At 38.7% G+C, this 11,619-nt stretch overlaps 1 protein-coding gene across 1 annotated transcript; it reads left to right on the top strand.

The window, feature by feature from the left end:
- Positions 1-807: 807 nt before the first annotated feature.
- LOC107777775 (ADP-glucose phosphorylase-like) lies at positions 808-3,859 on the top strand. Its single transcript, XM_016597905.2, has 3 exons — positions 808-1,436; positions 2,839-3,129; positions 3,444-3,859. Exons 1-3 carry the CDS (start codon positions 969-971, stop codon positions 3,702-3,704), a joined length of 1,020 nt encoding a protein of 339 aa, XP_016453391.1. The 5' UTR covers positions 808-968; the 3' UTR covers positions 3,705-3,859.
- Positions 3,860-11,619: the final 7,760 nt, after the last annotated feature.

Here is an 11,619-nt window from a genome sequence, read left to right on the forward strand (position 1 = left end):
AGCTACAGATTTTAGCTTCTTCCAACAGGTAGAAACAAAGTAGAAAAATAATTTTCTTGAAGACAAAAATATTCATACCATAAGTTATATTTTCCTAATTATTCCTCGTTAATTTAATATTTTCCTTTTCGATTTCTATCATCCCTTTCTTCTCTTTTTTATTTTCACCATATTTTTATTTTCTTCTTCTATCTGCTTTAAAATATCTCTCTACTTTAAATAAATTTTTTTCTTCTACTATTTTTTTCTTCGGCTCTTATTACTCTTTGAAATGATAAGGCTAATCACCAGATTCAAGCACTTTCTTCACAAGGTATATTTTTTTTCTTTTTGTAGTATAATAATATTATGTGATTTCCAGTTTTTATCTTTATTTATATTTTTTTGGCGTACATACATATATTATAGCTGATAAAATACAATGTTATATAATTATTGTATTCTCAAGATTACATTGTGCTTTTCATACTTGTAACTTGTAAGCACATATCTCCCTACCAATATTATTACTTTAGTATAATTATATTTTATATTGATTAAACTTTTAATATTATATTTTACCTCATATTTATAACTTGAATAAAATTAAAAATCAATTAAGTTCTTTTATGATAATATTTAAAGTCATTTCTATCTTTTAATGAAGTACTAATTATATATTAAAGCTTTATTGATTTTGTAGTGTGACATTCAAAAGAACTTTTTTACAAAAAAAAAAAAAAAAAAAAATCAATAAAAATATTTTTAAAATAAGTAGTTTTTTGGCCAAACGGGCTCTTAATGGACATAGATTATTATCTAGAATATGGGTACTCTTGCACTTACACAAAAACTAGAGGAGCAAAGTTGATCAATTTCCTCACGTTTTATATATTCCACGAAACCATGTTCTTAACTTCCGAGATTCTCAGTGAAGCATCGAAGTGAAGTGGAGGAGCACCAAATTCGGAGCCCCGACACAAAGGCAAATGGCGGAGGCAGAAGCACCAAATCGGAGCCCCGAAATTCGGAAAGACAGAATCCACAACAGGTGGGTCCTATTCTCGCCGGCGAGATCACGGCGGCCGTCTGACTTCAAGGCAAAATCGAACCCACAACCGAACAATAAAACAGAATGCCCATTTTGCGCCGGCCACGAGCACGAGTGTGCGCCGGAGATTTTTCGTGTGCCGGCAAATTCCACCGCCGATTGGAAAATCAGAGTTATCCAAAATCTCTTTCCGGCAGTCAGCAGAGAATTGGACTTCCAAAATCCGGTTTCTGCCCTCGGGGACGTAGCTGTTAGTGGGTTCGGGTTTCACGATGTGGTTATTGAATCGCCGGTTCATTCAGTAAATATGAGCGATCTTTCTCCGTCACAAGTTGGGGAAGTTATGCTGGCTTTTAAGAAGCGGGTCGAGCAGCTCCAGAATTATGATAATGTCAAATATGTTCAGGTTTTATTCTGATCCCGTATAAAAATGCATTGGTTTTCGTATCAATTTGTCTATATTTTGTAGTTGATACTGTATATTCATTCTTTGATTTTATATGAATTTAAAATAAATGCATTTAAAAGCTACATAAAAATAGTAGAGACCATGACTATTAAAAGCTAAAAGTATTTAACAAAGTATATGATGAAGGCTTGCTGCAATGGTGAATTTTTTGTTTGCAGTAAAGGACTTTGAAGATTTACCTGGCTTTAATCTTTTGGTGTAATTGCTTATATGGGTTCATTTCCATTAACTTGAAAGTGTTTTGTTTTTGTACAAATAAAATATAAGAGTAAACGTTAATGGTAGAGCCCATCAATGTTTGTACAAAGTGACCAACCAATTATAGCTTCTTTTATGTTATATTTAGCAAACCTATTTTGTCATTTAGTTAATTTTATCTTTAGCTTCTTTTTATTTCAGCTGCTTATCATTTGTCTGCTTTCATTTTGTGGCTTTTTAATTTGGCAGACTGAATGATTTTTCTGTGTAACATTGGTGGAGAAAAGGCTTAGGCTGACAACATGTTTGTCTTTAGGTTTTAATTGAACAAATATAACAGCATTTGACGTTTGTTACTGGAAGAGTAGCTCTTTACTTAGACCAACTTGCTAAAATACTGAACCAAATTATGAGAGGCTTTTGTTGGAAACTCATAGACTGTCAAGTGTCACCTGCTTGAGGGCTTATCATTAAGGAGAATAATTTTAGAGGAAGCTTTTCCATTAATCTGCATAGGAGCTTGTGATATGAACTCTCCATCCATTTATCTGACATGGTTTGATTTTCATGGTAGATTATTTGAGTTTGTATTTTTAGTGACAGGAGAAAATCTGGTAGCATTTAAACGAAGTTGGTTTGATATGGTAAATATCAACTTGACTGTCAATTTGAACTATTTAACAGAACTGCTCTTAAACTTGTAAGTCATGTAGCAGTTTATCCAAAAAAAAAAAAATACTGAAAACCTTGTAAATCATGTAGCATATTTGTAGTATCAAGCAAAACCTTGTTGGATATCCCAGATTACAAACCATTTTTGAGAGGTATTGTTAGCTGCACATTCTTGTTACTTGGTTCCTGTTCCATTGCAGAATACTCCAAAATATGCACTTCTATCTACTCATACCAAATATATGTAAGAGAACTTGAGAAGTGATTAGTTGTCATGAAATTGGAGATGAATGAGCACAATATCTGATCTCATGCCTTTTGTGCGTGCAAGGAATTTGCAGTACGGAACAGCATGTGTTGTTTTTTCCACTTTCTTGTTGAGTATAATGATTTGTACTGTACTGAGCAAGATTGTCCCATCAAAGGCTACTGGACTATATAACACTAATTCATTCAATGGCTTATAAAGGTGTTCAAAAACCATGGAGCCTCTGCTGGTGCTTCAATGAGCCACTCTCACAGCCAGATGATTGCTCTTCCCATTGTTCCTCCAACAGTTTCTGCTCGTCTTGACAGTATGAGGGAATACTACAAGCAGACTGGGAAATGCAGCCTGTGTGATATTCAACCAAATGAATTGTTAATTGATCAATCAGCCCATTTCATATCATTGGTTCCCTTTGCTGCAACTTTTGCTTTTGAGATTTGGATAATTCCTCGTGATCACTCCTCTCATTTTCATGAACTCGATAATGAAAAGGTAATCGATGCTTTTCTTGTCCATAAGATTGTTTTCATGAGAAAATTATGTGAAGTTACACAGTTTTAACTTTGCAAATATCAGTTATCTCCAAATTCTACGTGAGAAAAGTCACAACGGTAGACCATGAGGGCCTTGACTTATCTCAAGTAGAATTTGCTGATTAGTGAAGAGAAAAGGAAAACTCATCAAAAAACTGATATTCAGGAAAAAACGTACGTTGTTTCAGGCTAAACTAATTTTTTGATTGTTTCTCCATCTCAACAACTACTTAGTTGAAAAGATTTGTGATGTTTTACCAATGAAATATGCAGGCAAATGATCTTGGAGGGTTGTTGAAACTCATGCTTTTGAAGATGTCTTTGCAGTTGAACAATCCACCATTCAACCTCCTTATTCATACCTCCCCATTTCAAGTAGATCCCTCATATGCTCCTTCCACACACTGGTTTTTACAAATAGCTCCCCATTTGAGTGGAGTTGGTGGATTCGAGATAGCAACCGGATGTCACATAAATCCTGTTTTCCCAGAGGATGCTGCCAAAATTCTGAGGGATGTGAGAATCCTTAATTAACAGTATTTAGGGGGAATCTATTAAATCTAATTATTCATATCTGTAGACACAGTAACTAAGGAGATAAAGAGGATGTGGATACAGGGAAGATGTACCCTTTTTATGCGGAGTTATGTGTAGATTCGATTTTGTGATCCATTACAAATGTTATCTTATGTTACACGGTCATTTTCACGCAAAAAATAATTCTCCCTCCATTTCAATTTACCTATTTTCTTTTTAGTCTATGCCAACAAAAATGACCACTTTCTTTATTTGGAAACAATTTACCTTTATGCAATAATTTATAGCCACATAAAATATATGCGCCTCATTTTATACCACAAAGTTCAAAAGTCTTTTCACTTTTCTTAAACTCTGTGTCCAGTCAAATGGGTTCACATAACATTGAAACAGAGGGGATACACGAGATTCATAAATAAAATACATGAGATGTTTGTGAACAGGGAGGTATGCAGCATGAAGACACCGGGTTCATCTAAATTCACTACTTTCAACGTGGAATATAAATTTATGTATAAAGATTTGCTAAAATTACAATAAATAGTAGATATGAACTCATAACTTTAAAAATATAATGGGTTCAATGTCAAAAAAATTTAGATTGATTCCATTGTGTACGGGTAAAATCGGGGGCAATGTTTACTCCGATTCCTCGATGAAAGAACGAAAGGGGAGCACGGTATATCCGACATCGAACATGGTAAAGCGACGTACCCTGGACCTAATATAGCTCCTAGACCTCGGGAGGCGCGGTGGACGGTTATGCATGACAGATAGGTGGCCGTAATACTCGCCCTCAATCGGATATTACGGCGCGAGCTCATTCAGTAACGATTATGGATCAATAATTACCGGAAAAAGAAGATTTTTACCTTTCTTAGACTTATACTAGGACTGAAATTCTCCTACTATATAAAGGAGAAGTTTTTCCTTGATCTGACATATTGTAACACGCAATTCAAAGGAATAAAGTTTACTTTTGTCTTCTAGCAATTGTTTAAGGCATTACTTGTCTGTTTTTCTTCATTCGCGACTGGGCTTGAACTGAGGGTCCAATTGAGGACGAGATCACTGTTCGATCTAAGATCAGGCTTGGTCATAACATTGTGATTGATTTGATCATTTTTTTTATTTCATTTATCTGTTGTTCTTAATTGTTCGTGTTGAATTAAACCACGTATCCGTTAAACCGCGTACAAATTTAATTGTTACCTAATTTTGGAGTAAATAGTTTGGCGTCCACCGTGGGGATAAGGATAATAGTGTTGATTTGATATGTATCTCCATAACACATCCTATTTTACGCTTGTTCTTTGAAATTTTAATTCCAGGTCAGCCTAAAAATGTCAAACTCTTATTCGACACACTTGAATGTTGACGTTGAATCAGGCCATCACGACGAAAATAATAATGTGGTGCCCAGTAATGATATGCTTCCTGCCGATCCTAACGGTGCCCCAGTCGTCGACCCAGTCGATGCTAACTCGCAGGTGACCATCAACATCAATTTTCCAACGGATCCCAAAAATAGTGATCATGGGAAACCCCGACCAACATCTCGAGAAATGCCCGAAAGTGAAGGGGATGGGGTGAGCCTACGGCTGATTTTCGAAATGTTGTAGGCTCAAGCGGCAATTGCACAACTGCAGAATCAAAGTCATGTCCCCAACAGAGTCGAGCTCGAACAATCCCAGGAAAGCACTCGGAGAGACGAACAAATTATCGAGAAATCGAGTGAAGCCAAGCTCGGGATAAGTTCCGAGGTAATGAAGATGCTCGAGGTAATGAAGAAACTCACCCAAACAATCTTTATACATTTAATTCAAGAATCAATTATAAAAGCCTTAAAATTTCTAACTTTAGAAATTCGAGGTTTGATTCTCCTCAACTTTTAGGGTTAATAGCTAATCTAAAATTTTTATTTTTTTAAAAAAATATATTTATCAACTGACAACTATAATCTTCGCTAACAACGGTAGTTAAAAGTGGGTAGCGGAGTTTATCTTGATTGCAAAGCTCTAAGTTTGGGACAAAGACCTTGTTCTTAAATCCTTGTTGAAAATCTAGTGATTCGAAAATGTAATCATATTAGAATCGATGTTTGGAAATAGTAATTTAATTTTATTCGCGTTAAAAACTCACTTTAGATAGTATTTGGACTCTTGGATGCCTTGAGAATAAGAGGAAAATCTGATTGTTGAAGAGTAAAACTATTTTCTCTTTCCCCGACCCTTTTATACTTGGAGCAAGATTTATGCGTAGCCACACGTAGCTTATGTGTGCCAATGAATAAATAGACCCCTTCCCTTTCTCCATTTTCTTCTCCGCTAGAAATGGATGCATCTTCTATACGTGAATGCGCGTAACTTACGTGGCTTTAGTTGTTCTCGTGCATAGTCTCGGCTGCCCCACGCATAGCCTTAGTTGTTCTGCTACCGTTTAGCAAAAAGACCATAACTTATTGTAGGAATATCAGAATAATGAACGGTTTGAAGGTATAGAAACTAGACTAAAAGATCTTTTTACTGTAAAATATGGCTCATAGTCAATTCGCCATTTATTGGGAGATATAATTATTTGAAGTTAGGACATATACGACTATATTCACTTTCTTCTCTTAACCATTCCAATTTATTCCAAACTTCTCCTTCCCTATTCTAAACATCCACACAACATTCTGAACACTCCTATTTCTAGTTTTGATCCTAAACAGGGACGTACCTTAGGAAAAATAATTATGGAGTATTACAAGAAGAGTTCAGACAATCAATATTATTTAATTAGAGGTTATGCGGAGGAAGTTCTACGCCTTGCCTTTAAATTTGAAGGAAAGTGATAAAAAAATATCTTATAATTCAATTTACGAGTTCACCAAAAATTATACTCGATGATGTTAAAGTTGTTATAGATATACACAGAAAAAAAATACTCTAACAACATCGATCCATGTATTTACTAAGTAAAAACACCTATTCAAATGGCAAGAGGCAAAAGCTGCATATATATATATATATATAGAGAGAGAGAGAGAGAGAGAAAGACGTGGAATTTAAACTTTTACCTAGTTATTGTTGCAAATTCTCATTCAATAGAATTTCGACAAGTCAAATTCAAAATAAGTACAAAGAGTTTTTCTTCAACTTTACTAGTTCTTGAGAACTATAAGAATACATTTTGTTTACCCTTAAAATTGGATAACAATTAAATTTATAATGTGGTTTTAAGGACACGTGATTTTACCTAATACCAATTGATAATGTAAAGATTAATAATAGAAATCAACAACATGATAAAGCAAACCAGTGTTTGAACGAAATTCAGCCCTCGAGTTTGAATACCCTCGAACTGATTTGAGCAAGAACAGTTAAAATATAACAAGCTGATGAACAAATATATCAACTACAGGAAAGGCGTTATATTGCTTTGATATCTCAGAGTGTAAGTCCTTTACAAAATGATTAGAACCCTCTTTATATAGTAGCGAAATCCTATCTATGGTACAATTCTAATTACGAAAGTAAATCTCATGATTAGCATAAACAATCACCCTTGATTTGATCTGTTCTGGGATTTTCGCCATGATCTTCGACCGTTCACGAATATCTCGCGTTTTCGTTATTGCGCTTTGCTCGAAGTATGCTATATTTGGTCTCGACCATTGCTGGCCTCGATGTCGACAGGCACCTCGATTCTCGAACTCGATACCTTGTCTTCGTGCTCTAGTCCGATCCACTATGAGGCTGATATTCGATGCAATTCCCTGGTCTCGATCAAATAGTAAAATCGGGTAAGCCCGATTTTAACCGTATACAGATAGTCCCCTCATTTCTTGGAGTGCAATGAGAAGAAACGAATTGAGCCTTCGATTTTGTACCTCGACCTATCATGACGTCATCCTCATGATGTAAGCGACGAAAGAGATGAAAGCGACTGTAGCATCCCATCGGTGTAGTTCCCAAAGTCATTACTGAGAGTCAGTTGGTGGTCGGCCATTATTAAGTTTTTCCGTTCTACATAATCTCTAGGTTTCGTTATCAACCTTCCCTCAAAACACCAAGCCTCATTCTCTTCTTCTTTCTTTAAACTTATACAAAAATGGCAAAAACGTCAAAAAATGTTCCTCAAAAGGAAAAAGCTTCTTCATCGCGGTCGGTCGACGATAAAACACCGGTGGAGCCTCGCCCTGAGCAGTATGTTCCCAGGGGGTGTGAATTACTTCCGACTTCAAAGTCGAGAAAACCTCGTCGGTCCCTGGTCGATGTGAGCCTATGTCAAGATATATATGCTCGATAATTGAGGGTGACCTTGAGCAGGTGAAGAAAGACTGTTATTGGGAAGATAAAGAGGTGGTGATTCCGTCCCCCGAAAAAGACATCACTACCCATGTGAATAGGTTTCTAAGTATTTACACTTACTCTTTCACACTGGGTCCTGTCGATCCCGTCATACATTGATTTTTGCCTTCAATATCAAATAACCCTAGGTCAAATCCATCCCTCTTTTTGGCGGATTGTTATTTTGCTCCGATTCTTTATGAGCAAAATCGGAGGATGTTTTTCACCGTCGACCACCTCATCGGATTGTACAACCCTCGTCTCTATCGATACGGGTTAATAAGACTTCAGCATCAAGCTACCAAGGTATTGTTCTCGAGCATAGATAAGGACAAGGATCGAGGATTGATGGGACTTCCGACCTAATCCCGGCCGAGAAGATTCCATTTCCCGAGAAATGGAATATGAAGCGTAAGTAAAATTCCACCTATAGCTTCCATTTATTGTTTCGTTTCCTTTACTTCTTCTCATCGACATCCCTTTTTATGATGTAGCGGTCTCTTGGAAGCCCGATGCAATTCCTAACCTCGAGAGCTGAGTTCGGAACCTGGCTTTGACCTCTTAGTATGCTGAGCGCTCATGGCATGATTTGGCAAGGGGTCGATGGGAGGCCAAAAAATACGGTAAGCCCTTTTTCACATGTTTGATGATCTTTGTTGAAATGTTTCTTTTCATACTCACTTGATTTCCTTTCATACAGGCCTCGGAGAAAATGCTGTAATGAGGCCCCCATCTGGGGAGGAAGAGGTGTCGCCCCCGGCCCCGAAGCCGACGAGGGGTATGAAGAGGAAAGGATTTCAACCTCCGAGGACCTAAAGCCCAAGAAACGTAAGGCTCGTAAGACAAAAAAAGACATCGCCACCCTGCTTGCAAAGGTAGTTCAGAGGCTAAGAGAGGAAGAAGAAGAAAACGAGGACGATGGCTCTAAGTTGGTGGCCCGAGTGAAGAGGAACATTGAGGCCCTAAAGGCCTCTGAGTCGGTGAGGGTTGGAGAAATTCCGCCTCGAACCTAGAGGGTATCGAAAGAGGACCCGGGCAAAGTCCCCGAATTGTTGGAGGCTGAAGATGCCTCCTGCCGAGATGAGAAATCGGCGGGTATGTCCGAAGTTGCCGGCTCCGAGGCCCTTCGAAATGAAGAGACGCGCCAAGTGATTCACTTGGGGAAATAGGAATTGGAGACTCCCCACCGCTTCTTTCATTCTCGGAAAGGGAGGTTCGGGAGGCTCAGGCTATGAAGGCCCCTCAGGTAGAAGGTGCCCTCGGAGGGGATGACCTTTTCCAAAGTTATTTTGCAGGGGTCAATGATGTCGCTGTCTTGAATGACTTGGACGTATCGAGGAGGTTTGGCGAATCTTCCTCGAGTTTCAGATTGACCAGCCAATTCCCAGCCCTCAGTGTCAATCCCGAGTGCAAACAGACCATCATAATTATGGTCCCGGAGGATGCACGGGTTTTTGCCGCCCTCGTGGGGGTGTCCAGTTACCTTCAAGGTCTGGTCACCGAGGAGGATCAAGCTCTGATGGATGAGGCGGGAGCACCATGCCTCTTCAATGAGGCCCAGCAAGCTTTGAATCGGGTAAGCCTAACTTTTTCTGTTGACACCGGTCTTCATACTTGTGTTTTTCTTCCTTGCCAAATTCTTTCCCTTCTATTTGTGTAGGCCTCGGTACTTAATCATGAGGCTTTCTTCAAGTCTCGAAGAGAGTTGAGCCGATATGAAACTGAAATTCGAGGGCTTACCGAGGAGAAAAATGCTCTCAAGCTTCTTGGTGAGCAAAAAGAAAAAGAAATCAAAGGTCTCCTATGAGTTGGTCGTGGCCTAGAAAGAACAAAGTGAACTGACCGAGCAGGTAAATAAAGTCTTAGACGTTTATGACCTCAGTTTGGGAGTGATGGCTAATGATTCGATCTCATAGGTCCAGCGGCTGCATGAAACAATCGTGCAACTCCGAGGAGAGTTAGATGAGGTAAAGGCAGAGACTTCAATGTGGAAGCAAAAGATGGATCACCTTGCCTCGGAGAAAGAGGCAGCTCGAGCTCAGTTATCCTCAACCGAAAGCCAACTCCAAGGCAAGAAAGAGAAGAGCTTGGAACAAGCTAAGAAAATTGAGGAGCTACAGGCTCGGTTGCACACGGAGATTGCAACGGCAAAATCTGAGGCTGAGACGGTTAAGGCCAATGCTAAGGCGATCGCGGCTATCTATCGATGGGATGTTGAGGCTGCTCAAGCTCGAGCAAAAGCAGTTTCTGATGCTTCTCAGGCTCGAACATATTGGGTTGCCGAGCATGCCAAAGGCCAGTCTCGAAGAGAGACTCTTGAGGAGATTCATGCTCGTGGCTTTAACCTTGCTATCGAGATCGAGAATGCGAAAGAGCTTGAGGTTGAAGCCAAAGCGTTGCTCTCTTCTGATGATGATGATTCCGGGAGTGTGAGTGGATCTGAGAGTGGAGGAGATCCCGATAGCGAGGATGTAGCTCCCGAGGAGAATGAGGCACTTAGGATTTTTCTTTTTTTTTGAATTTTTGTGTAGGACCCTGATCGGTCCTTCTAAATATTTTCATTTGTATCAGAGATCTCTTTGCTTTCTGACTTGTCTTTATTTCAATTTCCTCCTTGTGAAAATTCTGTTTCGCCCATGCCTTGTTCATGAGTACAAGGCATGGACAATTTGGTCGAAGTCGGACTAATGTAGTCTTTGTAATCGAATGAGTACTTGTTCGAACTCGAAGTAAGATGACCCTTAGGTTTTAGTTGAGTGAGAACGGCTTCTCAAACTCAAAAATAAAATGTCCCTTAGGCTCATGAATTAGGCCGATATGGCCTTAAAAGAATGGCTTTTCTCCCTTTTCGGCTTAGAAAGTTAATCGTATAAAAATTTGTTATGCCTTAACACGAGATAAATTTGTACCCATTGGGGTTTTCGAGGGTTAGTGATATCTAAATCCTTTGCTTCGTTACGCCTTAGCGTGAAATAAGGTTGTTCGGTAGTTCGAACAACTTGGTACCCCTTATTGTTTTCGAGGATTAATGTGATCAAAACCCATTATAAATTTGTCGAGGGTAGCCTTTTTAAACTGGTTTTACGGTATTTGAAGGCCTATTTTATTACGGGATTCGGATGTCTCCGAGTCGTGTTGGTTTGGTCGTAGCCTTTGACTTGGGATTTGCCTTTTTGGCTTGTTTCCCGTTTATACTTCGAACTTGTTCGAAGTATCAGTCCCCGAGTGGGGTGGCCGTGGCCTATAAAAATGAGGGTTGCCTTTTTAAGGCCTTATGATCTCGACATTTTAGTAGGTCGATTACATCAACTTTTCGGACGACAGTCCCCGAGTGCGGGGTATGTTGTTTGAACTTTAGTTGTGATCGGCCCTTAAGCTTGTTTCCACAATAGACCAAATGTAAGAACTTGTAAAGTTAAATTTTCTCTAAGGCATGAAATATTTGGCAAGGAAAAAATACTTCTCTTAATAGATTATACATGCTTACATGTTTGTCTTTAGGGCTCGAGTAATCTACATGGGCACGGTTCGTAATCACGCCTAACTATGCCTTATAAAAAGGACTAAGCGGTCGTTGT

The sequence above is a fragment of the Nicotiana tabacum genome, chromosome 6 (genome assembly GCF_000715075.1).
Source record: "Nicotiana tabacum cultivar K326 chromosome 6, ASM71507v2, whole genome shotgun sequence".
NCBI classification, from domain to species: Eukaryota; Viridiplantae; Streptophyta; class Magnoliopsida; order Solanales; family Solanaceae; genus Nicotiana; species Nicotiana tabacum.

Coding starts and splice junctions, on each gene's coding strand:
- LOC107777775 (XM_016597905.2), top strand. CDS start 969: ATGGCGGAGGCAGAAGCACCAAATCGGAGCCCCGAAATTCGGAAAGAC. Junction 1,437..2,838: donor ATAATGTCAAATATGTTCAG/GTTTTATTCTGA, acceptor TGGCTTATAAAG/GTGTTCAAAAACCATGGAGC. Junction 3,130..3,443: donor ATGAACTCGATAATGAAAAG/GTAATCGATGCT, acceptor TGAAATATGCAG/GCAAATGATCTTGGAGGGTT.